This window comes from Rana temporaria, chromosome 1, assembly GCF_905171775.1.
Source record: "Rana temporaria chromosome 1, aRanTem1.1, whole genome shotgun sequence".
NCBI classification, from domain to species: Eukaryota; Metazoa; Chordata; class Amphibia; order Anura; family Ranidae; genus Rana; species Rana temporaria.
In genome coordinates, this window is record NC_053489.1 from 194,094,273 (window position 1) to 194,121,746 (window position 27,474).

The window sequence follows — 27,474 nt, forward strand, 5'->3', positions numbered from 1 at the left end:
TTGTACTGCTTGTTACAAACTGAGGCTGCTATAGCAGGGTGTGGGTTATACCCGGGGGGCCACGCCCCCTGGGAGGAGCTGCACTGAGGAATGTGTTGTTAACACTTAAAGTGCTTTTTTTCTGCCTAAACTCTCCTAAAGGATGCGGATATAACCCTACTGTGAAATGATGCTGTGTCCGTCCATGAACTCAGATAAATGGATTTTACGGTGAGTACAAAAATCCTATTTTTCACAATGGTGATCGCTCCGATTCTGGCCCTGCTACAGCAGCGCGGAATCGCGATTGTGGGATACCTGGACGACCTTCTCCTGAGAGCTTCTTTAAGCTTAGTCTTAGGAGAGGATGGTCCATCACCTGCCAGCCCCTCCAAAAGATTCAGGTGGCTACTGAATGTCCAGATGTCAATGTTGGTACCGTCTCAGCGACTGGAATACCTGGGGTTGGTCCTCGATTCCTCAGAAGCGAGTTTTTCTCCCGACGGAAGAACTCCAGACACTGCAATCTGCGGTGCAGTGGTTAGCGACCCAGATGTGGTCCTCGCTTCGCTTTTGCAAGAGAATTCTGGGTCCCATGGTAGCCTCTTTCGAGACGTTTCCTTATGCCCAATTCCACACCCGAGTGTTACAGAAAGAGATTCTGTCACGTTGGGACAAGCTCCCTTCTTCTCTGGATTACCAGATTTGGGTGAGTCGCCTGGTCAGGTCCTCCCTAGTGTGGTGGCTGACATCTCCGGTACTTCGGACCAGGAAGTTATTCCTGCCGTGACAGTGGTCACGACGGATTCCAGCCTCTCCGGCTGGGGTCGTTCTGGAGTATCCAGTCAGCCCAGGAGCGCTGGACTCAGGTGGAGTCCCGTCTGCCAATCAATGCCCTTGAGCTCCTGGCTATCAGGCTGCGGCTCTCCAAGTGGTCTCTGGGTCTGCAGGACCGTTCGGTCTGGATCCGGACAGTCCGACAACGCCTTGGCCGTGGCGTATGTCTGCCATCAAGGGGGCAAGCGGAGCTCGGCCGCGGCGGTGGAGGTTGCACACATTCTCTGGGGAGCCACAAGGTACGTTCCGGCTCTGTCGGCCGTGTGCATTCTGGGGGTGCAGAGTTGACAAGCCGACTAACTAAGTCGCCAAACACTGGACCAGGGAGAATGGTCGTTGCACCAGTTTCAGAGTTTCAGAGTTGTGCCAAAAATGTGGCACTCCAAGCGTGGACCTTCTGGCGTCCCGTCGCAATAGGAAGATTTCACGTTTTGTGGCCAGGTCAAGAGACCCTTCGGCGGATGCGTCAGACGAGTTGGTGGCACCGTGGGGTCACTATCGCCTAGTCTATGCCTTCCCTCCTCTGGAGCTTCTCCCTCGCCTGTTGCGCAGAGTGGAAGCGGAGGCGTTACCAACAATCCTGGTCGCTCTGAATTGGCTGCGGCGTTCCTGGTACGTGGACCTGGTGCGTCTGGTGGCAGACGTCCCTTGGCTTCTACACCTGAGAGTAGATCTTCTGTCGCAGGGTCTGATTTTTCTCACCCTGCTTTAGTCGCTGGCTTTAATGGCATGGCTGTTGGGAGCCAGGTGCTGAAGGACCGAGGTCCGTCGGACTCGGAGATCTCTACCATGCTACTTGCACGGAAGTCTACTTCACGTAGGGTTTGCCATCGTACGTGGAAGGCCTACATCTCTACGTGTGCAGAGATGAAATGGCACCCCCGCATATACGTGCTGTCCCGGATTCTGCTGTTCAGGCTCTCGCCTTAAGTACGGTTATGGGTCCGATTTTGGCCTTGGCTGTTTATTTTCAGCGGCCGTTGGCGACGCACTTCCTGGTGCGTACGTTTGTACAGGGGTCAGGCATGTGGCCCCTCCTCTGCGTTCTCCACTGCCTCCGTGGGACTTGAATTCGGCCCTCTCGGTGCTTCAAAAGGGCTCCGATTGAGGACATTCAGGAGATTCCTCTGTTGACTCTGTCCCAGAAGGTGGTCTTCCTCGTAGCCATTCCTTCGGTCAGACGAGTTTGGGATCTGGCGGCCTTGTCTTGCAAGGCTCTTTTACTTGGTCATCCACAAGGATAAGGTGGTGCTGCGGCCGCAGCCATCGTTCCTTTCGAAGGTTGTTTCGGCTTTTCACATTAATGAGGACATTGGTTTTACTGTCCTTATGTCCTCAGCCGGAGAACTCGAAGGAGGCCATGTTACTTTCCTTGGACGTGGTGCGAGCCCTACGGGTGTACTTGTCTGCTACGGCTCCGTTCCGGAGATCGGACTCACTGTTCGTGTCAGTGACTGGTCCTAAAAAAGGTCTGGCGGTCGTTGGCCTCTATTTTTCAGGTGGGGCAGACAGGTCGTGCTCCAGGCCTATGCCCTAAAAGGGGCAGGCGCCTCCCTTTCTGGTTACAGCGCATTCGACCAGGGCGATTGATCCCTCTTGGACTTTCCGCCATCAAGCGTCTGTTTTACAGGTGTGTAAGACAGCGACCTGGTCGTCAACCCACACCTTTTCAAGTTTTGCAAGGTGGATGTGAGTGCATCTTCGGATGCCTCCTTTGGCCGCAAGTTTTTGCAGGCGGCTGTTTAAGGTTGAAGTTCCTCCATTGAGGCACTCTGGTTTGTTTGGGGTGAAGCTTAATTTACTGTTTTTTCCCACCCCTCTAATTTTTTTGACACTGCTTGGGGACGTCCCTAAGGTCAATTGCTGCTGTGTTGGTCCATGAACGGAAGAGAAAATAGGATTTTTGTACTCAACGTAAAATCTATTTCTCTGAGTTCATGGTCCGACTCCAGTCGGATGGTGGTTGGTAGTGCATTCCACAGGCGAGGTCCCTGGACTGCAGATCTTCGATCTCCTTTGGACTTGTATCTGGCTTTGGGTATCTGGAGTAGGTTTTGATTGGTGGATCGCAGAATGCGATTGGGGTTATGGGCTTTTTTTTCCCACATAGATATTGGGGGGCGTTGCCTTGAATACACTTATGTATTAGGCAGAGTGCCTTGAAAGTGATTCTGTCTTTTACTGGCAACCAATGAAGGGATCTCAGTGAAGGTGAGATTGATTCCCATGGTTTTTTTCCGGTCACTAGTCGAGCGGCCGTATTTTGAACGACTTGCAGACGAGTGATTTGGTATTTGGGGAGTCCTAGATAGAGGGCATTTGCGTAGTCGAGTCTGGAATTGATGATTGTTCCCACCACGACTGCAATGTCCTCTTTCGGGATAAAGGGCATGAGTCTGCGTAGTAGGCGCAGCAGATGGTGTGACCCGCTGACTACTGACCCTATTTGTGCATCCATTGTCATGTTGGTGTCGAAAATGACTCAGAGACTTTTGACTTTTGTGCTAGGGGTGATAGTTTTACCCAGAATGGCTGGGGGAGTCCATGTTGACGCGGGATGATTTCTCGTCCGTTCATAGACGGACACAGCCTTCTTTGACATTAGGGTTATGCTTCTTCCTACCAGGAGTTAAAACCTTTCCTTCGTGCCGCTCCTCCCAGGGGGCGTGGCTCCCCCAGGCATAACCCACACCCTGCTCTAGGAGCCTCAGTCTTTTTCTGCCTGACAGGAGAGGAGTCAGGCACTTCTGGAGTCCTGTACTCTGGAGTTTTTTTCTTGCAATTTTTCTCACTTTTTTTATTTAGTTCCTGCATTTTTGAATCCTATGATTCTTCTATCAACAGCCGACTGGGTGACAGGCTGGGTCCTCGACCCTTGTAGTCCCCCCATGTTCGGCCATCGAGCATGTGCCGGCCATTAGCTCAGGTTTGGGACGTCCACGACAGGCCCCGTTGCTCCAGAGGCGGCCGGGGAACTTCGGTTCTAGGGCACACATATGACCGGTCTCTATGGCCTTGTCACAGTGTGTCTGGCCGACAGCCATGCCGTTTACGGACGTTGGTTCTGTCTAGGATACCTCCAGCCGGGTAGTCGCAGGACGGGTAAGTAGTGGCCCCTTACTCAGGTAAGTGGTCTGGCTGGAATGTTCCCAGGGGAGGTCGACTGAGGGTTTTTTCCCTGCTTTCCTCTCTCCCTTATTCCTCTCCCTCCTTCCCTTTTGGGTGATGGCTGTGAGGGTTTTTTTTTTCTGAATGCTCATGTCCCCGGACCCGTGTGTGTAGCAGGGGCTGTGTGTTGTCACTGCAGGGGGCTGTGGTGTTCACTACAGGGCCTTTACTGTGTGCTGTGAGGTAATTTTTTTGGTGTGGCTATTGCTGTGTCACTGTCTTTATAAATGCTGCGTCATGGCGGCCATTTTGCCGGAGCCACGCTCTATATAGCTCGGCGGCCATTTTCTTGTGGTCCTATGCTGTTTTTTCAGCATTGGGCGGCCATCTTACTTTTTTGTTTGGCCACGTGTGACGGCTTTGGCGATGCAAAAGACTGCGGATGTGTCTGAGGATAAGACAGACACAGCGCTGCACGGCTTCCCAGCACACCTTGTCCTTCTAGGACCGCGCTGCACCGGGTGGGGTGGTGAGTACCAGGGGCCCCCATACTCTGCAATGGCAGCAAGGAGGTGACCAGTGGTTTTTTTTTTGTCCTGCTTTGCAGGGTGGGTGACTCAGCGCTGACACTATGGAACCTGAGCCAGGTCTCCCTCTCCAGCTATGCCTGAGTTAACCCTTAACGTCCCTTCCCCTGCCACATCTGTTATGTTGGCTGTCCTGGGTTTCTTGCCAGTTTTGAAGCAGCTAGTGCCCGCATGGGGGGTAAAAAGCGCCCCCTCCCTGAGCCTGCTTCTGGGGATGTCTCTGACACAGAATCGCTGTTTTTTCTGGTTCTGTTATGTCAGAGGCTGCGGGCTTAACCCACATGGATAGTGAGGATGACTCTGCTGCAGTGAATTTGTTGGAGCTCTTGTTTCTGCGGTGCGTGAGACTCTAAAAATTGAGGATGTGGCGGAGAAACCACCGTGTCAGTACCTTTTGGGTTCCGCAGACCGCCACGCACCGCTGAAGTGTTTCCTTGTGTTCCTTATTTGGACAATATGTTATACAAGGAATGGGATGTACCGCAAAAAGTTTGTCAAAAAACTTTGCAACCCGTTACACCCTTGAGGGGGACTTTAAAAAAAAAAAAAAAAAGTAGGTCTCTCCTCCGCCAGTGGACCCCCCTGTGTCCAGACTGCGCAAGGCCACCACGTTGCCTGTGGATGGGTCTCCTGCATTTCAGGATCCCGCTGATAGGAGAGTGGAGGCCGTGGCCCGCTCCCTATTCACGGTGGTGGGTTCGGCGGTGAGGCCGGCTCTGGCCGGGGCCCTGGTCAGGCACCGACTAAAAGGGCGAAGCTCCTGCTGCAGGAGCTGGAAGAAGGGGACGCTTCGGAGTCCTCTAGGGACCTGGCTGAACAATTGGTTCAGGGTCAGAAATTTCTCTGCGAGGCGGCCATGGATACGATCTGGGGCTTCCGTCTATGCAGTGGTTCTGCGCCGCCTTGTGTGGCTGAAGAGCTGGTCTGCGGACTAGTCCTCTAAGGAGGCCTTGGTGATGGCCTTTAACCCCTTAACGCCCGCCGCACGACTATTTACGTCCGCAAAATGGCACGGACAGACAGAAGGGCGTATATATACGTCCTTGCCTTCTAGCGGGTGGGGGTCCGATCGTGACCCCCCCCCGCTGCGTGCGGCGGGCGGATTCCCGCGGGGAGCGATCCAGGACGACGGCGCGGCTATATGTTTATAGCCGCTCCGTCGCGATCGCTCCCCGGAGCTGAAGAACGGGGAGAGCCGTGTGTAAACACGGCTTCCCCGTGCTTCACTGTGGCGGCGTATCGATCGAGTGATCCTTTTTATAGGGAGACTCGATCGATGACGTCAGTCCTACAGCCACACCCCCCTACAGTTGTAAACACACACTAGGTGAACCCTAACTCCTACAGCGCCCCCTGTGGTTAACTCCCAAACTGCAACTGTCATTTTCACAATAAACAATGCAATTAAATTGCATTTTTTGCTGTGAAAATGACAATGGTCCCAAAAATGTGTCAGAATTGTCCGAAGTGTCCGCCATAATGTCGCAGTCACGAAAAAAATCGCTGATCGCCGCCAATAGTAGTAAAAAAAATTAAATAAAATAAAAATGCAAAAAAACTATCCCCTATTTTGTAAACACTATACATTTTGCGCAAACCAATCGATAAACACTTATTGCGATTTTTTTTTTACCAAAAAAATAGGTAGAAGAATACGTATCGGCCTAAACTGAGGAAAAAAAATGTTTTTATATATGTTTTTGGGGGATATTTATTATAGCAAAAAGTAAAAAATATTGCATTTTTTTTCAAAATTGTCGCTCTATTTTTGTTTATAGCGCAAAAATTTAAAACCGCAGAGGTGATCAAATACCACCAAAAGAAAGCTCTATTTGTGGGGAAAAAAGGACGCCAATTTTGTTTGGGAGCCACGTCGCACGACCGCGCAATTGTTTGTTAAAGCGACGCAGTGCCGAATTGTAAAACCGCCTTTGGGCATTTAGCAGCATATTGGTCCGGGGCTTAAGTGGTTAAGGGTGAACGGTCCCTTTGGGACTTCCCTGAATGGCTTCATTGAGGATGCCACGGGTGGTAAGCGCATGCTGTTCCCATAGTCTGGGAAGGGCTAGGGACCTCGCCCTGTGCAAGGACCCTCCTTGCCTACCTCCGAGAGTTTTTTCGCCCGCCCTGTGCGGTGGGGGTAGGTCTACATGGTGCTTAAATCCCCGCCGCGGGGTAGCAGCGCACCTGATGCCGCATGCCTAACAAGTCTGCGGACATACCTGCTTCCGCCTGAAGGTCTGCTCCCGCCCGTGTCTTGGGTGGGAGACTGGCTTCGCACATTCGTGGCTCGGTGGAGGTCTCTCCTCTATGACCGTTGGGGTTGCGAAGTGGTTTCCTTGGGGTACAAGATTTAGTTTCTCTCTTGTCTGCCAAACAGGTTTTTTCCCTCCGGCCTCTGGCCTCCTCCGGTTCGCCGGTTGGCTCTGTCAGGGGCTGTCCAGGATCTTCTGGTCAGGGGAGTGATTGTGCCAGTTCCCTCGTTGGAACGGTCTCGGGGGTTTTACTCCATTCTGTTTTGTGTCCCCACGGAGGATGGGGCCCGGTCAATCCTGGGCCTCAAGTCCCTTGTTTGTTTTGTCAAGGTGCAAACTTTCAGGTGGTGTCGATTCGCTTGGTAGTAGCGGCACTCCATCAGGGGGATTTTCTGGCATCCTTGGATGTCATTCTGTGCTTTGCGGTTGGGGGGGGGGGACCATTTTCAATTGGTGTCCTTCCCATTCGGCGGGTTTTCGCCAAGGTGCTCGTCCCGATACTGGCCCGGCTGTGACAGCGGGGGTTTGTTATCATGGGATGTCTGGACGACATTCTCCTACAAGCTTCTTTGAGCTCTGCATTGGTGGAGCCGTGTCTATCACGTGTCAGGCTCTCCGAGTGTTCGGCTGGTTTCTGGATTGTCCTGAAATCAGGGTTGATTCCGTCTCAGGGACTGGAATACCTGGGACTAGTCCTGGATTCTGCCGGGGCGGGAGTGTTTTTCTCCTAACGGAAAAACTTCAGACTATGCTATCTGCTGTGCAGCAGTTGCCGACCCAGAAGCGGTCATCTCTACGATTCTGCAGGAAGGTTCTGGGTCCGTTGGTGGCCTCTTTCGAGGCGGTTCCGTATGTCCAATTCCACGCCAGGGTACTACGGAGGGAATTGCTGTCACGATGGGACGAGCTTCTGTCATCCTTGGATTACCAGATTTAATTGAGTCATCTGCTCATGTCTCCCCTGGTGTGGTGGCTGGCGTTTCTGGTGCTTCGGGCCGGAAAGTCGTTTTTCTGCAGGCCACTGGACAGTGGTCACGATGGATGCCAGCCTCTCCGGCTGGGGGGGGGGGCGTTTGGGGCACCCAGTCAGCCCAGGGGCGCTGGACTTGGGAGGAGTCCCGCCTGCCGATCAATATTCTGGAGCTCCGAGCAATCAAGCTGTGCCTTGCCGGGTGGTCCCTGGAGCTGCAGGACCATCCGGTCAGGATACAGTCCGACAACGCCACGGCCGTGGCATACGTCAATCATCAGGGCGGCATGAGGAGCTCGGCTGCAGCGACAGAGGTTGCACACATCCTTCGGTGGGCCGAAAGGTCCGTTCCGGCTCTGTCGGCTGTGTACTTTCCGGGAGTTCAGAATTGGCAAGCCGACTTCCTAAGTCGAACTGCACTAGACCTAGGAGAGTGGTCTCTCCACCCGCAGGGGTTTCAGGGTCTGTGCCAAGAGTGGGGCACTCCAGACATGGACCTTCTAGCGTCCCGCCTCAACCGGAAGGTGCCATGATCGTGGCCAGGTCAAGAGACCCGTGGGTGGGACGCGTCAGGCGCGTTGGTGGCTCCTTGGGGTCACTATCGCCTATTTTACACCTTCCTTCCTCGGAAGCTTCTTCTTTGCCTGCTGCGCAGAGTGGAAACCGAAGGGATTCTATCAATCCTGATTGCCCCAGATTGGCCACGTCGCCCCCTGGCGTCTCTCCCTGGGAGATGATCTTCTGTTACAGGGTCCGATCTTCCACCCTGTTTTACAGCCACTGGCTTTAGCAGCGTGGCTGTTGAGAGCCAGGGGCTGAAGGACCGAGGCCTATTCGACTCGGTGGTCTCTACCATGCTGCCTGCACGGAAGTCTACCTCACGTAGGATTTCCCATCATACGTGGAAGGCCTACATCTCTGTGTGTGAGGAGATGACATGGCACCCTCGTACATACACGGTGTACAGGATTCGGCTGTTTTTACAGCAGGGAGTGGGTCAGGCTCTCGCCTTGAGTACGGTTAGGAGTCAGATTTCTGCTCTGGCTGTTTACTTTCAGCGACCCTTGGCGTTGCACTCCTTGGTGTGTACGTTTGGTCAGGGGGTCTGGCATGTGGCTCCTCCAGTGCGCCCTCCACTTCCCCCATGGGGCTTTGAATTTAGTCCTTTCGGTGCTTCAGGATGCTCCCTTTGTGGACATTCAGGAGTTTTTTTGTTGACTGTCACAAAAGGTGATTTTTTTCTGGTAGTAATTACCTCGATCAGACGAGTGTTTGTCTGAACTAAACAGATTATAGCACACACATGCAAAAATTACATTTAACCAGCAAGGCTTATTAAAAACACCTGAACATATTCAAAAATACGGGGGTTTGGTCACACTATATGGTCATATAGTGCTAAGCCCACTTACTGCGACAAAGTACCCCGAATTAGTGGGTCCTACCCTAGTAATAGAATGAAAGAACCTGTGTCTCAACCATGGGAGATAAACTCCTCTATGTGGGAGAACTGAAGGGATTCTTCCTATACACTGGTGGCCACTAATGTGAGGTAATGAAGAGGGGGAGGTGTGCTCCAGCCCAAGAAACCTGGTCAGAGTCTATACAAAATACAAAAAAATACTTGGGGGGCACACCCTAAAATGCTATACATCTAAGATGGTGCTGCTATAAGACCAAAGACAGTACAAAACATGTGTGCGCTATAATCTGTTTTGTACTGTCTTTGGTCTTATAGCAGCACCATCTTAGATGTATATCATTTTATGGTGTGCCCCCCAAGTATGTTTTTGTGTTTGTCTGAACTAGCGGCCTTGTCTTGCAAGGCTCCCTACTTGGTCATCCATAAGGATGAGGTGGTGCTGCGGCCGCAGCCGTCGTTTCTCCCCAAGATCGTTTTGGCTTTTCACATTTATGTGGACATTGTTCTTCCATCCTTATGTCCTCAGCCGAAATGCAAGGAGGAGGCCACTTTACATCCTCTGGATGTGATTCGGGCCCTACGAGTGTACTTATCTGCTACGATTCCGTTCCGGAAGTCGGACTCACTGTTCGTGTCGGTGGCTGGTCCTAAAAGAGGGCCTGGCAGTCTCGTCGGCCACCATTTCTAGGTGGATCCGACGGATTGTGCTTCAGGCCTATGCCTTGAAGGGGCAAGCTCCTCCCTTTCGGGTTATGACGCATTCGACCAGTGCGATCGGGGCATCTTGGGCTTTCCGGCATCATGCCTCTGTGTTACAGGGGTGTAAGGCAGCGACCTGGTCGTCAATCCACACATTTTCAAAGTTTTACAAGGTGGATGTGTGTGCATCTTCTGATGCCTTCTTCGGCCGCAGGTGTTACAGGCGGCAGCTTATGGCTGGAGTTTTTCCGTTGAGCAACTCCGGTTTTGTTTGGGGTGTAACCTGGTTTGCTGTGTTATTTTCCCACCCCTTGAAAAAATTTTTACACTGCTTGGGGACGTCCCTACTGTCAAAGGATGCTGTGTCCGTCTATGAACGGAAGAGAAAATAGGATTTTTGTACTCACCGTAAAATCCATTTCTCTGAGTTCATAGATGGACACAGCACCCACCCCTCCTTTGTTTGTACTGCTTGTTACGAACTGAGGCTGCTAGAGCAGGTGGTGGGTTATACCCGGGGGGCCACGCCCCCTGGGAGGAGCTGCACTGAGGAATGTGTTAACACTTTAAGTGCTTTTTTTCTGCCTAAACTCTCCTAAAGGGAAGCGGATATAACCCTACTGTCAAAGGATGCTGTGTCCGTCTATGAACTCAGAGAAATGGATTTTACGGTGAGTACAAAAATCCTATTTTCTCCTTTCCTCCTCTGAGATATATAGTGGGCATGGCTGACATTCCTTTGCTGTCAGTCTGGAGGGGAGGAGAGAGATGGCTGGTCATGTGATCGCTATCTTGGCTTTTAAAGTGGTTGTAAACCCTCATGTTTTTTCACCTTAAAGCGGAGTTTGTCCCCAAAAATTTACCTTCCGCTTTTCGGAACCCTCCCCCCCTCCGGTGTCACATTTGACACCTTTCAAGGGGGAGCAGTTACCTTTTACTCCCACTTCCGGGCATAGATTCCCCGAACCACCCGCGGGTGTCTACGCCACTCCCCCCCCGCTATCTTCTGGGAGACACACAGGTCCCAGAAGACAGCATGGACCAGTGGCATCACGCATGCGCAGTAGGGAACCAGGAAGTGAAGCCTTGCAGTTTCACTTCCTGATTCCCTTATCGAAGATGGTGGCTGCAGCATCCGAGAGCCGAGGGATCGATCGGCTTCGAGTGCCGATATTGCGGGCGCCCTGGACAGGTAAGTGTCCCTATTTTAAAAGTCAGCAGCTGCATTTTTTTGTAGCTGTTGACTTCCTTTGTTGTACCTCCGCTTTAATGCATCCTATGCATTAAGGTTAAAACCTTTTACATGGACCAGCCCACCTGTTTTACAGGGGGCCCGTTCTTTCTTCATGGTGGAGACACACTCTACCTCTGCCCGTTGTCTCGGCTCTTGATTGAAAATATTGATAGCAGCCATTTGCTCCCCGCTACTGTCAATCAAATCCAATGATGCAGGCGCTACGGGGCGACTTGTGGGGGACGATTTCTGCATTCTGTGTGAATGGACACAGAAACGGGACTCTGGAGCACGTCCGCACGGGTGTCCACCTTAGAAGAGCCTTCTCTAATGTGGACACTCGATTCAGGGAGGACCTACCAGCGCCGCCATGGGACCAGACAAGAGGACCAGGGCCACTCTGTGCAAAACGAAATGCACAGTGGAGGTATGTATGACATGTTTGTTTTTTGTTTTAAAAAAATACAAGGGTTTAAATCCCCTTTTTAAATGAGGTATTTATAGCATTTATATCACATGTGAAGAGCAGAGGGGATGAGTAGGACACAGGAGCAGAGAGGATAGCAGGCTGCTGATGGCCGAGGCAAGTAAACTCGTATCTGGTCTCAGCAGCCATGATACACCATGGTCAATTTACAGAGTGGTGGGGAGAAACTGTCAGGAGGAGGATCCATACATTTTTTTGGGTTAAAAAAAAGTCCCTGCACTATTTTCCTGCGAATACAATATAACTTGTTTGGCTGAACTCACATTGCACAGACATCGTATGTGATCGGCATCAGAGTGCGGGTATGAATCACATGCGATGTCTGTTTGCACAAATGTGATCCCGGGCTTAGTGTCAGATTTGTCCTCCACAATGTCGCAGTCCAGCTAAAAATCACTGAACACCTCCATTACTAGGCAAAATAATGAAGTCCATTACTCTTATCATTTAATTTATAGACTATATGATATACAATTATAACTTTTGCGCTAACCAATCAATATATCCTTATTGTGATTTTATTTTATTTTTATACTAAAAATGTGTAGTACAATATATATTGGCCTAAATTGATGAAGAAATTAGATATTTTTTTTACCATCAAAAGAAAAGCTCTTTTTTTTTTTCAGTAAAAGCAACACAGTGCCGTATCGCAAAAAATGGCTTGATCAGGAAGTGGATGAAGCGGTTAAAGTAATTGAAGCGGGTTAAAGCGGAACTTTTCCGCTCTTTAAGGAGGAAAATACATTAATTATGCTACCAAAATAAGTGTGTGCTGTAAATCTCCTCCACTGTGCATGGCTGGATTTTAAACAGTATAGGCACCTATTTTTAATGTTTTACATAGCTATACCTGCAAACCTTAGTAGTGATCTAGCAGGACTTTTTTTAAGCTAAAGTTCGACTTTAATTTATAGTATGAAGTGTTTTCATCTTCGCTTTAATATGAATAACCACCATATGGATTGTAATTGACAGTTCTTGTTTTAGGTTAATGAAGTCTGCAGCCAAACCCGTAATGGGGAGATTGTGAAGATAACAATTACTTTAACAAACGAGTTGCCTCCTACATCACCTACTTGCTTTCAATTCTACAATATTATATTTCGCAGGTTAGTTGTTTGCTTTGTTGTTTTTGGTTTTATGTATTGTTTTTTTATTTTTTATTGTTTTTATAGTGTCCAAATGTTTTCAGACACAAAAAGTAGTACTGTAATTTAAATAACGATTACACGGTTCACACTGGGGCGGCACGACTTCAGGGGCGACTCGGCAAGGCGTCCTGAAGACGACTTCAGAGCCGACTTGCAAAATAATGCAAGTCACCCCCTAAGTCATACAAGAACCTTTTTCTATGTCTGAGCGACTTGCGTCGCTCCTATAAGAACGGTTCTATTGAATAGAATGTGACGCGACTTGTCAGGCGGCTGAGTCGCCTGACGAGTCGCCCCAGTGTGAACTGGCTCTAAAAGACACAGACAAATTACGGTTTTCAAACATGGGTAAATGGCTTATACCTTCAGGTGAAACTCTATTTCCTTACTGTAACATTCTATCTAATTACCCAAACACTGTACAAAGATATTCAGGGTTTCAAAAAGACCTATACCACCTCTTGTCCTGTGAATAAAACATCTGCCAATACCCGCACAGGTTCAAGTTATTTTGCTGAAACTGATCCATTGTATAAAAACTTCACCCAGGATGTTTTCAAAACTCCTGCCACTTTCCCAGCTTCTTAGGTCTCTCAGGTCAGACTATCTAGAACTTCTGAAAGAAACTTTCTTTTTAATTCAGCTGCCTCATACCTGTAACTAGGTGGTAAGCTTCATAAACCTCTGTTCTGAAGCTTTTCATTGGCCCACAGTATCTTGATGCAATTCTGGATACATCCCTAATACAGGTCTGTCGTAACCACCTCAATATTAGGCACTTTCACCCCCTTCATGCCGGGGCCAATTTTCAGCTTTCAGCGCTGTCACACTTTGAATGATAATTGCACAATCATGCAACGCTGTACCCAAATAATTGTTTTCATTAATTTCTTGCTACAAATACAACTTTCTTCTGGTGGTATTTAATCACTGTTTTTTTTTTTTTTTTTTTTTGCTAAAAGAAAAAAGCCTGAAAATTTGAAAGAAAAAAAAAAAACTTTTTTCTTTCCTTAATTGACGGACATAGCACTTTCAATCTTGACCTTAGGGTTATATCGCCACCTTCAGGAGAGGACTAGGCAGAACATGTAAAAACAGCAAAACTGCACAGTATCGCCCAGGGGGCAGCCCTACTGGCTATAACCCCTCAGACTGCATCCAGCAGCTCGGTTTTTTTTTCTGCCTAGTGTAGGAGAAGTGTAGGCTGCTGGGGGTTTTGGTGGTCCTTCCTTGTTTTCTGGGGCGTACAGTACATTGTGGTGTGTACTTGTGTGAGGCCGCAGCGTGGTCGTGGCAATTTTGGTGTGGTTTTCAGTCACCAAAGGCCTGCGGCCATTTTCCCAGAGCCCACAGGTGTTCATGAGGCGGCCATTTTCTTGTGGTCTCAGTCTTGTTTTACCTTTAGCGCTGGGACTGTTTGTCTGGAACGGCGCAAATTACACAGAACGCCTCGTGACTGACACAGGGGAGGACGGCAGCGCCTGGGTCAGGGTGGTGAGTCCTGCGGGGGGCCCCATCAGTCTGTGGAAGCTAGGAGGGTGGACTTTTTAGTGGCTTGCCTTTGGTCCCTAAGGGGTGTCAGGCGAGTGTGGGTCAGCATGGCATCAGAAGTGGGAGCTTCTTCCCCAGACATCCCTGTGGTGGCAACCGGTTTCCCTACACCAGCGGTGCCTATGGACGCTTTGTCGGTGGTCCTGGAGTCTTTCGTTGCCAGGGTGGAAGCAGCGTGCGGGCGCAAGGGGGGGGGGGTAAAAAACGCCCCCTCCCCCAACCATCTTCTGGGGAAAGTTCTGATTCAGACTCGGGCCTTGCTGTGGCACACGGCCCCTGTTCTGATGTTTCAGAGGATGCGGACCAGGTCAGTGAGGGTGATTCCACTCCCCCTCCTTACTTGGGTGGCGAGGCTGATCTGTCTGTGGAGCGGTTCCCGCACCGGTGTTGATCGGTAACTACAGTTCCCCTCTCGCTCTGGGTTCTCCTATTGGTCCTTGGATTCTGCTGGGCGCTATGGTTCCTTTCCCACTTTCCTGCAAGTAGAGCATGGGTTTTCTGTGGGGGAGGATGCGGACCAGGTCCATTCGGTTAGTGAGGTTGATTCCTTGTCCGGGTCAGCGCAGGAAAGGGCGCTGGTAGGAGCACTTATTACAGCGGTGCGGGATAGTTTAAAGCTGGAGAATACGACGGGGGCATCTACAGGGGTGTCGTTCCCTTTTCTGCCATTTCAACAGAAACCGGACACATTTCAATCCGTGTAGCCCTCCCTGTTCAACAGAAGCTGGTCGTTTGGCCGTCTTGTATCAAACAGTCCTACTGGAAATGGTCTGCAGTGTTGATCAATGTATTCTGGAGGTGCAGGGAGTTCCACTGTCAGAATACAAAGACACAGTGGGTAGAATTTTCCCATCCACCTCAAATGTGTGAATGGGGAAATCTGTTTAACCAGCCAGTTGAACGAAACAAAAAATCTGAGCCATGTACCGTATATCCAAAGCTTTACTCACACATCTCTGCATATTCTCACCCATAGGTTTATAGCACTATCTACAGGAATAGGACGCTGTGCAGAAAATGAACTCGGCAACTCCTATGGGCAGTCCTAGCTGATATAAATCCCCTTCTGCTATAGGCATTCAGTTTTTTTTCTGCCTAGTTGGAGGAGTAAGGACCTAGCTCCCTGCAGGCATCTTTGGTTCTATACCTTTTTTTTGTTTTTACCTATTTTTTCGTGCAGAGATCTGCAATGAACTGTGCAGATCTCAAGCTTAATGCTAGGTCAGCTGTGATGCAGCCCCGTCTAGGTCAAGGGCAGGCCAGCAACATTCTTGCAGCGACACATATGACCGGATTCCAGTATCAGCGTCATGGCACTTCCCTGGACGACAGCCCCTCACCCCACTCCCCCTCCTTACTTGGGTGGCGAGGCTGATCTGTCTGTGGAGCGGTTCCCGCACCGGTGTTGATCGGTAACTACATTTCCCCTCTTGCTCTGGGTTCTCCTATTGGTCCTTTTATTCTGCTGGGCGCTATGGTTCCTTTCCCACTTTCCTGCAAGTAGAGCATGGGTTTTCTGTGGGGGAGGGCGCTAGGGACCGCTGTATCCACATTCCTGTATTCCCCCTGAGTTTGGCATGATGGGCTTCCTTCTCCATCTGTGCGTGCTCATCCTGCCTGAGGTCTGCACTCCTCGTGGTACTGGGTTCTGACTATTTTGTTGTAGTCTGGTCTAAATTATGTTTCTTTTCCCTTACTGTGCTCAGAATACAGCGGCCATGTGTTTGTGGCATGTAGTAGGTAGATCAACTTGCTCAGGATATACTGTGGAATGTCGGGATATGGTGGCCATGCTTCTGGAGCTGCACAGCGGTGGGGCTGCTCTAACTGTTTCCCCCCTCATCAGTTTCCTCTCTTGTGGACTCCCAGGCTTCCTCTACCCAGGTGCTCTGGATGTGGGCTCTGCTTGTTCGTCTGGTGACTCGCTGTCGGTGTGAGCCCTGGTTGGTTATCCCTCTGTCTGTAAGCATTTTGGGGTGTGTGACAGGCTTCCTTAGTGGCTGGTGGATCCTTTGGCATTTTTTCTGTGGGGTCCCCTCCTTATTTGCATGGAGTCTCAGGATCACACCGCTCCACCTGATTCCCTCCTGGAATCCTTTGTTTCACGGATGGGGATGTCGTTTTCGGCATAAGGCAAGCAGGAAGCATCCCCCGCCCCCTGCTTTTTTCTTCGACCATGTCGGATCCGGAGCTGGGCTCTGCAGACAGGGTGGATGCACCAATTTCAGTGCACAAAACATTGAAAATTGAGGATTCAGCTGTGGATGTGTTTTTTCCTTTGGAATGCAAAAGCCACCTTAAGGTCTTTCCTTATCCTACCTTTGTCTACAAGGACTGGGAGCACCAGAAAGCGACCTTTTGTGGTCCCTTTTGAGGAATCACTGTTGAAGAAGTGGACCGGGGCTATGCTTGCTGATTTGTGGACCTCCTTAAAGCGGGAGTTCACCCGAAAAGAAAAATGTAACATTAGATTCATGCTTATATTGTCTAGGGGAATCGGCTATTTTTTTTTAAAAACGAAGCAGTACCGTTTAAGAGAGCGATCTTCTCCGCCGCTTCCGGGTATGGTCTTCCGGACTGGGCGTTCCTATTTGATTGACAGTCTTCCGAAAGGCTTCCGACGGTCGCATCTATCGCGTCACGAGTAGCCGAAAGAACCTGAACGTCGGTGCGGCTCTATACGGCGCCTGCGCACCGACGTTCGTCTACTTTCGGAAAATCGTGACGCGATAGATGCAACCGTCGGAAGCCTTTCAATCAAATAGGAACGCCCAGTCCCGCAGCCTATACACGGAAGCGGCGGAGAAGATCGCTCTCTAAAACGGTAAGTACTGCTTTGTTTTTAAAAAAACTAGCCGATTCCCCTAGACAAAATGAGCATGAATCTAATGTTAAAAATGTACATTTCCGGGGGAACCTCCACTTTAATTTCCCTGGCAAGTTCTGGGCCTGATGGTGTCATATGCACTGTTCCACATGTGGACCAAGGAGAACTTTGTTGAAGTGGGATAGGTCTCCCAACTCCTTGGACGCACACATATGCCTGGATCGGGAGACCAGGGGGTCCCTGGCCTTTTGGCTTCAGTCTCTGGCCCTTAGAGAAGGAAAATGGTTTCTTCCCTTGCATTGGACAGTGGTCACGATGGATTCCAGCCTGTCTGGATGGGGAGGAGTCAGGGGTCCAAGGTCGGCTTGGGGTCACTGGATGCCAGAGGAATTCGGATTGTCGATCAGTCTTTCACACTGGAGCGGGGTGCGCTGGCAGGGCGTCAGAAAATGTCCTGCCAGCAGCTTATTTTCCGCTCATTAGGAACGGTGAATACACCTCTCTTAAATCGCCCCTCCCTGCCCGTTGAAATCAATGGGCAGCGCTGCCGAACCGCTGACACTTTGCGGGCGCTTTTAACCCTTTTTTTTGCTCGCTAGCGGGGGTTAAAAGCGCCCTGCTGGCGACCGAAAAGTGGCAAAAAAACTACGGTAAAGCACCGCTAAAAATATCACTGTATTACCGCCAATCCCCGGGCGCTGTGAGTTGATACTTTTGGCTTAGAAGACTTCCCAGAGGCTGTGTACCAGTGGACACAAGACCCATGCCAAAGGTCTAATCTGCATCGGAGTGACACCGGCTAAAGCTGGACCGGCCGAGAAGACGAGCCTGATCAGGGTGAGGTGACACAGGCGCTACGGCTTTTGAGCCAAAGGTATGAATACACTACCACGGCTACAGCCACATCATAGGCTAATAGTATTTATTTCAGCTGTGTCGTATACAGTGCCTTGAAAAAATATTCGTACCCCTTGTAATTTAGCACTGTGTGTCATTTTACAACCAATAACGTAAATGTATATTATTGAGATTTTATGGGATAGACCAACACAAAGTGGCACATGATTGTGAAGTTGAAGGAAAAACTATATATTTTTTTATTTAAAAACAAATATCTGAAAAGTGTGGCGAGCATTTGTATTCAGCCCCTCCTGAGTCAATACTTAGTAGAACCACCTTTCGCTGCAATTACAGCTGCAAGTCTTTTTATGGTTGTCAGCTTTGCACATCTAGAGAGTGAAATTTGTGACCATTCTTTGTAAAATAGCTCAAGCTCTGTATCAGATTGAATAGTGTCTGTGAACAGCACTTTTGAAGTCTTGCCACAGATTCTCAATTGGATTTAAGTCTGGACTTTGACTAAGATGTACCATCATACCTGCATCTTGTGGTGTGAGGCAGCCGGCATCCACCCAGTACCATTTCTGTGTCTTGGATTTTGCCCTTTTTTCAACAGGGTGTTGAGCAAAAGTTGGCTTTGAGAACCATCAAGGGCCAGGTGTCCACTCTGGCGGTTTCTTTTAATGTCCCTTGGCCACGCATTCTTTGGTCTGCACCTTCATTCATGGGGTTCGACACGTGGCTCCTCCTGTGCACTCTCTATTGCCGTGGGACTTAAACCCGTTTCTCTCTGCCCTCCAGAAGCCACCATTTGTAAATATTCAGATTTCCTTGCTTAAATTGTCACAGAATGTTGCCTGTTTAGTGGCCGTTACTTACGCAGGCAGAGTGTCTGAACTGGCCGGCATATGCTCTCGTACTCTTTATTTGGTGGTTCTCAGATAGTGTTTCTCCGCCCATGCCCATCATTTTTGCCAAAGGTTGTCTCAGATTTTAATTTGAAGACTTTTCTGACTTTTGCCTCAACTAGTTTGTGCTGCATGTCCTGGATGTGGGTTGTGCGATTCGGGTGTATCTAGCGGTGGTCAGACCCTCTTTTTGTGATTACGGACAGGCCAAGGAAGGGGCTGGCAGCATCCTCTGCTACCATTTCCAGGTTGATCTGGCAGATGTTGATTCAGGCCTACACCCTGAAGGGTTGTGTTACTCCCTTTTCCCGTAACGGTGCACTATACTCAGACACTTGGTACGTCTTGAGCCTTTCATCATCAGGGGTGGTTGTCTCAAGTTTGCAAGGCGGCTACTCGGTGCACACTTTCACTAAGCTTTACAAAGTGGATGTCTTGACATCTGCGAATGCTTGTTTTGGCTGCAAAGTTTTGCAGGCAACCGTTTGAGGAGTTTGTTCCCTCTTGGGGGGTGTATTTCCAGTTGGCTCCTATGTTATTGAGCTCCTGTTGGCCTGGTTTGCCTGTTGTTTAGCCTTGGGTTTTCCCACCCCTCACTTTTTTGGCTCTGCTTTAGGACGTTCCTATGGTCGAAAATATGAAGATCTTTGTCCGTCAATGAACGCAAGAGAACTGGATTTTTTTTTTTTTTTTAACCATAACATCCCTCTCTGAGTTTTACAGACACAGGACCGACCCTCTATGGAGTTACTCAAGCACTTGAGGATTTGGCGGAGGTCCCTTTTGGGTCCAGCAAGCCGCCCCACAACGCAAAAAGTGTTTTCCTTGTGTTCCATATCTGGACTGTTGTGCAAGGAATGGGATCGGTCGCAGGACGTTTTTGGCAGTACCAATATACCTTGTGGTCCGTTTCCCTTTTGAGGAGGATTTCCTATAACAGTGGGTATCTCCTCGGTCTGGGAAGCTTGTTTTAGAACAAGGCTGCCACGTTACCTGTGGAAGGGGCTCCCGCCTTTAAGGACCCTGCAGATAGGAGAGCTATGGCTGTGGCCCGCTCCATATTCACAGTGGTGGGGCCGGTGGTGAGACCGGTTTTGGCCGGGTCTCTGGTGTCGCAGACACTTACTGAACAGGCTAAGGCCCTGGTGCGGGAGTTAGAGGCACAAAATGCTTCCGAGACCTGCGTGGACCTGGCTGACCCGTTGGTACAAGGTCTAAAATGTGTCTATGTGTCGGCCCTGGATATGCTCCCCTTGCTCTCCAGGGCCTTCGCCTACGAGGTGGTACTGCCCTGCCTTGTATGGCTAAAGGTTGGTCTGCGGACCAGTCCTCTAAGGCCGAGTACTCACGAGCAGACATGTCCGATGAAACCGGTCCGCGGACCGTTTTCATCGGACATGCGGCCTGCCTTTAAAATGCTTCCACGCATGAGTCAAAGTCATTCGACGCATGCGAGGGATGGCGGGCGGCCGGACATGTACAGTAGGTCTGTACAGACGACCGTACATGTCGGGGGGACAGGTTTCCAGCGGACAGCAGACATGTTTGGTCGTGAGTACGGGGCCTAAGAAGTTAAGGGTGAACGGCTTTTTGGAGTGTCCCTGGATGACATCATAAAAGATGACACGGGCGGTAAGAGCACTCTGCTCCCACAATCTGGGAAGGGTAAGGTGCCTCGCCGTAGGCAAGGGCCCTCATTTACTAACCCCAAGCGGTTTTGTTTTCACCAGCCAAGTGCGGCCAGAAAACGTTTCCAGGGTGCTAAGACATCCACTGAAGGGCAAAAGCGCCCCTGGTACCGCAAGCCCAACAAGCCTGCTTCTGCATGAAGGTTCGCGGCTCGGTGGAGGTCTCTTCTTACCGACCGTTGGGTCTGCAAAGTAGTTTCCTCCGGGTACAACATAGAGTTTCTCTCTTGTTCACCAAACTGATTTTTTCCCTCCACCTCCGGCTTCCTACGGATCGCCTGTAGGACCCGTCAGGAGCTGTCCAGGATTTGCTGGACAGGGGGGTGGTTGTACCGGTTCATTTTCAGGGTTTTTTACTCCAATCTGTTTCTAGTCCCCACGAAGGACGGGGTCCATTCGGTCCTGGACCTTAAGGCCCTCAATTGCTTTGTCAAAGCGCAAAAATTAAGAATGGAGTCGATTCGCTCAGTAATAGCAGCGCTCCATCAGGGGGATTTCCTAGCATTCCTGGATATCAGGATGCGTACCTGCATATCCCCATTTGCGCAAAACACCAGAGTTTTTTTTTTTGCGGTCGGGGAGGACCAGTTTCTATTGTGGCCCTCCCGTTCGGCCTAGCTTCGACACCACGTTATTTTTTCACCAAGGTGCTCGCCTCGATTCTGGCCCTGCTGCCGCAGCGCGGGTTTGCTAGCTTGGAATTGGTAGACAATGTGTCTATCACCTGTCAGACTCTCCGAGAATTCGGTTGGCTGCTGAATACCCAGAAGTCAGTACCGGTTGCCGTCTCAGCGGCTGGAATGTCTGGGGCTGGTCCTGGATTCCTCGGAGGCGAGAGTTTTCCTGCAGCGAAACCGCTGCAGACTCTGCAATCTGCGGTACAGCGGTTGGCGAGCCAATAGGGGCGTCGCTTCGCTTTTGCATTACAGTGCTGGGTCTGATGGTGGCCTCTGTCGAGGCAGTCCCGTATGCCCAATTCCACACTCGAGTGTTACAGAAAGAGATTCTGTCACATTGGAACAAGCTTCCTTCATCTCTAGATTACCAGATTCGGGTGAGTCGATTGACCAAGTCCTCCCTAGTGTGGTGGCTGACGTCTCTGGTACTTTGGACCGGGAGATTGTTTCTGCCGTGTCACTGGTCAGTGATCACAACGGCTGCCAGCCTCTCCGGATGGGGGGGGGGGGCCCTGGGGTGCCCAGTCAGCCCAGGGATGCTGTATTTAGGAGGAGTCCCGCCTTCCAATCAATGTACTGGAGTTCCGAGCGATCAAGTTGTGTCTCTCCAAGTGGTCTCTGGGTCTGCACCGATCAGAATCCAGTCCGACAACGCCACAGCTGTGGAATACGTCAATCATCAGGGGGGCACACGAAGCTCTGCTGCAGCGACAGAAGTCGCGCACATCCTCCGGTGGGCCGAAAGCTGGGTTCCAGCTCTGTCGGCGGTGTACATTTCCGGGGATGCTGAATTGGCAAGCCGACTATCTAAGTCGTCAAAGGCTAGACCAAGGAGAATGGTCGCTACACCCGGAGGTGTTTTCAGACTCTGTGCCAAAGTTGGGACGTTCCTGACGTGGACCTTCTAGCGTCCCGTCTCAATCCGAAGGTGTCACGATTCGTGACCAGGTCGAGGGACCCGTGGGGGACGCGTCAGACGCGTTTGTGGCGCCTTGGGGTCACTATCGCCTAATATACGCTTTCCCTCCTCTGCAACTTCTTCCTTGCCTACTGCGCATGGTGGAAGCCGAGGGGATACCGACAATCCTGATCGCCCCTGATTGGCCGTGCCATCCCTTGTACGCGGACCTGGTGCGTCTGGTGGCAGACGTTCCTTGGCGTTTACCCCTGAGAGAGGACCATCTGTCGCAGGGTTCTATCTTTCACCCTGCTTTACAGTCGATGGCTTTGACGGCGTGGCTGTTGAGAGCCAGGTGTTGAAGGACCGAGGCCTGTCGGGCTCAGTGATTTCTACCATGCTACGAGCACGGAAGTCCAGTAATATTTACCATCGTACGTGGAAGGCCTGCATCTCTGTGTGAAGAGATGAAGTGGCACCCCCGTACATACATGGTGTCCTGGATTCTGCTGTCTTGACAGCGTGGAGTGGATCAGGCTCTCGCCTTAAGTACGGTGAAGAGCCAAGTCTCGGTTCTAGCTGTCTACTTTCAGCGACCCTTGGCGGCGCACTCCTTGGTGCGTACGTTTGTGCAGGGGGTCCGGCATGTATCCCCGTCTGTGTGTCCTCCACTGCCTCCTTGGGATTTGAACTTAGTTCTTTCGGCACTTTAAGAAGCTCCGTTGGAGGACATTCGGAGGATTCTTTTGTTGACTCTGTCCCAGAAGGTGTTTTTTTCTGGTGGCAATTACCTCGGTCAGACGAGTATTTAAACTGGCGGCCTTGTCCTGCAAGGCTCCCTACTTGGCCATCCATAAGGATAAGGTGGTGCTGCGGACGCAGCCATCATTCCTTCCAAAGGTTGTTTCGGTGTTTCACAATAATGAGGACATTGTTCTCCATCCTTATGTCCTCGAAAAACCCGAAGAAGGCCACTTTGCATTCCTTGGATGTGGTTCGAGCCCTACGGGTGTACTTGTCTGCTACGGCTCAGTTTCGGAGGTCGGACTCACCGTTCGTGTCGGTGACTGGTTCTATAAAAAGGCCTGGCGGTCTCGTCGGCCACCATTTCTAGGTGGATCAGACAGGTCCTGCTCCAGGCCTATTCCCTACAGGGGCGGGTGCCTCCCTTTCAGGTCACGGCGCATTCGACCAGGGCGATTGGTGCCTCTGGGCTTTCCGTCATCAAGCGTCTGTCTTGCAGGTTTGCAAGGCGGCGACCTGGTCGTCAATCCACACCGTTTCAAAATTTTACAAGGTGGATGTGAGTGCTTCTTCGGATGCCTCCTTTGGCCGCAAGGTTTTGCAGGTGGCGGTTTAAGGTTGCAGTTCCTCCGTTAAGGAACTCTGTTTTGTTTGGGGTGAAGCTTGGCTTGCGGTGTTTTTTCCCACCCCTCGAAATTTTTGACACTGCTTGGGGATGTCCCTAAGGTCAATGCTGCCGTCCATGAACGGAAGAGAAAATAGGATTTTTGTACTCACCGTAAAATCCATTTCTCTGAGTTCATGGACGGACACAGCACCCACCCCTTTTGTTTGTACTGCTTGTCTACGAACTGAGGCTGGATGCTTCCAGAGAGTGGGATGTACCCGGGGGACACGCCCCCTGGGAGGTGCTGTACTGAGAAGTGTTTTAACACTTAAAGTGCTGTTTTTTGTTCTGCCTAGTCTCTCCTAGAGCGAAGGTACATAACCCTAAGGTCTATGCTGCTGTGTCCGTCCATGAACTCAGAGAAATGGATTTTACGGTGAGTACAAAAATCCTATTTCTCTTATCGTCCATGGACGGACACAGCTCCTTAAGTCTTGACAAGTGGGTTATGTTCCCTGTTTACAGGAGAGGACTAGGCAGAAACATGTTAAATGGTTAAATACATGTTACATTAACAGAGTTGAACAGCCCCGCCCAGGGGGCGGTCCCTCCAGACATAACCCTCCTCACTGCAGCATGCAGCCTCAGTTTCGTTCTGCCTAGCAAAGGAGATGGACGTATGGGCCCAGCGCCTTGAGGAGAAATTTTCTTTTATTTTCTTTTCTTTTAATTTTTTCTTAAAGAATCTTCTTTCAACTGTCGGCTGAGAGACAGGTTGGATTTTATAGATCCTTGTAGTCTTCTCAGTCCGACCAGCATGCGTGGACACACCTTTGCAAAGAGGCTTTGTCTGCCACGCCATACCCCATGACTCCTGAGGTGGCCGGTGAGCCTTGCTCCGAGGTCCACATATGACTGGGCTGTGGTGTTGTCTCACTCACAGTGGACCGGGTCGACAGCTACCTCCTTTGCGGTTGTAGTTCTGTCAGGAATGCGTCAGCGAATGCTTGCTCTGAGGTAAGTAAGTCCCTCCCGCTTAGGTGGGTTGGTACGGCTGGGCATTCCCGGGGTTTGGGGGGCCTTTTCTCCTCCCTCCCCTGCTCCTTTCCTTCTGCTGCATTGCAAACATTTGCCGCTGCCGGGGGGGGGGGGGGGGGGCTCCCTGAGGGGACTGTGTCTGGCCTGAGTTTTTGTGAGGTTTCTGTGTGTATTTTTTTATACTTTTAAAAGCCTTAGAGGCTTTTGCTGTTTAAATGCTGCGTTTTGCCGCCATTCGGCCGGCTGTGGCGCCATTTTTGGGGTGGTTTTCAATTGCATTGAAAACTCCCATTGGCGGCCATTTTGCCCATTGGCGGCCATTTTGCCGTAGCCGCGCTCCGAGGACGTTCTGCGGCCATCTTGGCTGACCCCTAGTGCTGAATCCTACGGTACACACAGGTCCCTCGGATGCTGCAGTCTCCTCACAGTATTTTTTCCTCCCCACACGCCGTGTGCTGTGGGCGGATGGCGCGCTGGGCAGTCTTCTCCTCGGTGAGTCCCCTGGGATACCCCCGACCAGCGCAGCGAAGGGTGAGTTGCCCTGCATAGGGCATTGGAGCTTCTGTAAATCAATGGCAATTTATACATACACACTATGTGTATGGGTTGCTCTATTGGAGTCAGTATCTGGTGCTTCCCCACCTGGGATCCCACAGATGGTTTTTTAATGTTTGTCCTGGACACCTTGGTGCCAGGGTGGGGGACTGTGGACGGGCAGGGGTCAAAGGAGTGCCCTCCTCCCCCCCCCCCTCTTATCCCCTGGGGAATGCTCTGTCACAGATGGAGCCATGGACCAGATACCTGGGGGTGTAGGATAAGGCACTTAGAGGTGCGCTTCTCACTGCTGTACGGGACACCCTGTAGCTGGATAGTGCAGCTGGGTTTCCGCTGAGAGCTCGGTCTTTTTTGGGATCACACAAATCAGACCGCTCTGTGTAGGTTTTCCTTCTGTGCCCTTTCTTGTTAATTTAAAAAAAAACGCGGAATGAGAAAAGCCACTGAGGGCTTTTGTAGTCCCTCACCGCCTGGCGGCTCGGTGCCCCTTGAGGGGAGCCTTTTAAGAGAGTGGGCTTCTCCTCCGGTGGTGGACCCTCCGGGCGTCATGTATAGGTGACCACCCCCCCCTATTGCGGGACACCCCCGCTTGTAGGAATTTGACTGAGAAGTTCCGAAGTTCTGACCCGTTCCATGTCTATCATGCTGGGGTCTGTCTTGCGGCCTATTGTGGCCACTACTCTGGATCCCAGTCGCTCACTGAGTGAGCATTTTGAACCATACAGTGGAGGAGCGCCGACTCTCTCCCGAAGTTGTTAGGCTAACGGAACTGCAGGTCCAGGGCCCTGTATATGTCTGTGATGTTTCACTGGATGCCGCGCCCTTGATATCCAGGGCTTTGGTTTCTGAGATGGCGCCTTCTCTGGTTGGAATGCTGGTCTGCTGGCCAGGCCTCTAACATACGCCCTGACTGATTTACCCTTTTTGGGTGGGAGACCTTTGGGTCCTTGCTGGTTGACATTATCAAGGATGTCACTGGAGGGAAGAGCGCTCTCCTCCCTCAGGCTTCCAGGGGGAAGGGGCCCTACCGTGGGCCGGGTCCTTCTTTTTCCAAAGCGGTCTTTTTCCGTCAGTCAGGGGCCGCGGGCGAACCTCCTGGGCCGACAAGGGCTCAGCTGGCGGGCTGATCATTCCCTGGGTGCGTAAGCCAATTGCGCCGGCACCCGAACCCGCCAATGTATGTAGCTTCCCTTGCTCGTCTCTGAAGTGGGGGGTCGCCTTTGCTGTTAACAGCTCGGTGAACCTCCCTGTCCTCCGACAGTGGGTCTGTGAGGTGGTATCTTCGGGGTACTAGAAAGGGTTCCCTTCTGATCCACCGAACAGTTTTCTTCCTTCGTGTCTCCCTCTCCCGGCTCAGTCTGCCTTTGAGCAGTATGGGACTTACTAAGCTGCGGTGTAATTTTATCTTTTCCGCAGGACTAGTGGTTTGAGGGACTCTATCTCGGTCCCAAGGATGGGCATGATCCATCCGATTTTGGGCTTCAAGGACCTAAAGGTCTTTGTGAATGATGGGTAGGTCCGCTCGGAATCCATTCGTTCAGTGGGGTAGTCACTTGCACTTCGGTGCAGAAGGTCATAGGTACGACCCACCATGGGGCTGCTACCTATATAGCTTTTAGCTGCGCTCCATCCGGGGGACTTTCTGGCGTCCTTGGACATAAGGACGCATACATGCTTGTTCAACTTTGCGCAAGTCATAGAGTTTTTCTGTGCCTCGCGATGGAGATGCCCACGGTCAGTTGTGGGCCTTCCTTTTGAACTGGCGCCAGCAGCCCGGCTAGCTCAGTCGGTAGAGCATGAGACTCTTAATCTCAGGCTCGTGGGCTCGTGCCCCACGTTGGGCGCCACCAATGATTTTCACCATTGCTGTCGTGGCTACTTAGACAACTTCCTGACTCAGAGGTTGTGTCTGTGGCTTTTCGGACCCTCCGTGAATTCGGGTGGGTGTTAAACATTTGGAGTCGGCCCTGGTTCCGACTCAGTTTGGAGTGCCTACAACTTCCGAACTCCTCGTGGCAAAGGTCTTTTTTCTCCCTGGAGAACTTGCAGACTCTTCAGTCAGTGGTGATTATTGACATCACGCAATTGGTCTCTCCGTTTGCAAGCAAATTCTAGGTCTGTGGGTAGCCTCCTCTGAGGCGGTAGAGTAAGCCCAGTTCCACACTCGTGTTTTTTTCCAGAGGGAAATGCTGTCCGAGTGGTACGAATCTCTGGTCTCTGAATCATCAGATTCAGGTACGCCACCTAGTCAGTGTCTCTCTGAATTGGTGGCTGGAATCCCTGACTTTTCGGTCCGGGAGGTGGCTTCTTCCTTTCTGTGGAGATTACAACGGACGCCAACGTCTATGGTTGTGAGGGCGTCTGGGGGGCCCAGAGTCGCTGGACGTAGGTTTGCCGGCAGGCGGGCT

The 27,474-nt window shown here is 51.0% G+C and overlaps 1 protein-coding gene and 1 non-coding gene across 2 annotated transcripts in view; both read left to right on the forward strand.

Annotated features, from left to right (window-relative positions):
* The window catches only part of PIWIL1 (piwi like RNA-mediated gene silencing 1), a 465,014-nt gene that overhangs the window by 69,050 nt on the left and 368,490 nt on the right, over window positions 1-27,474 (forward strand). Inside the window, exon 6 of the mRNA XM_040347413.1 lies at window positions 12,570-12,691. Within this exon, the coding sequence (XP_040203347.1) occupies window positions 12,570-12,691 (122 nt within the window). The remainder of the gene's footprint in view (window positions 1-12,569; window positions 12,692-27,474) is intronic.
* TRNAK-CUU lies at window positions 26,838-26,910 on the forward strand. The gene has a single exon. It is a non-coding gene; the product is annotated as a tRNA-Lys (tRNA).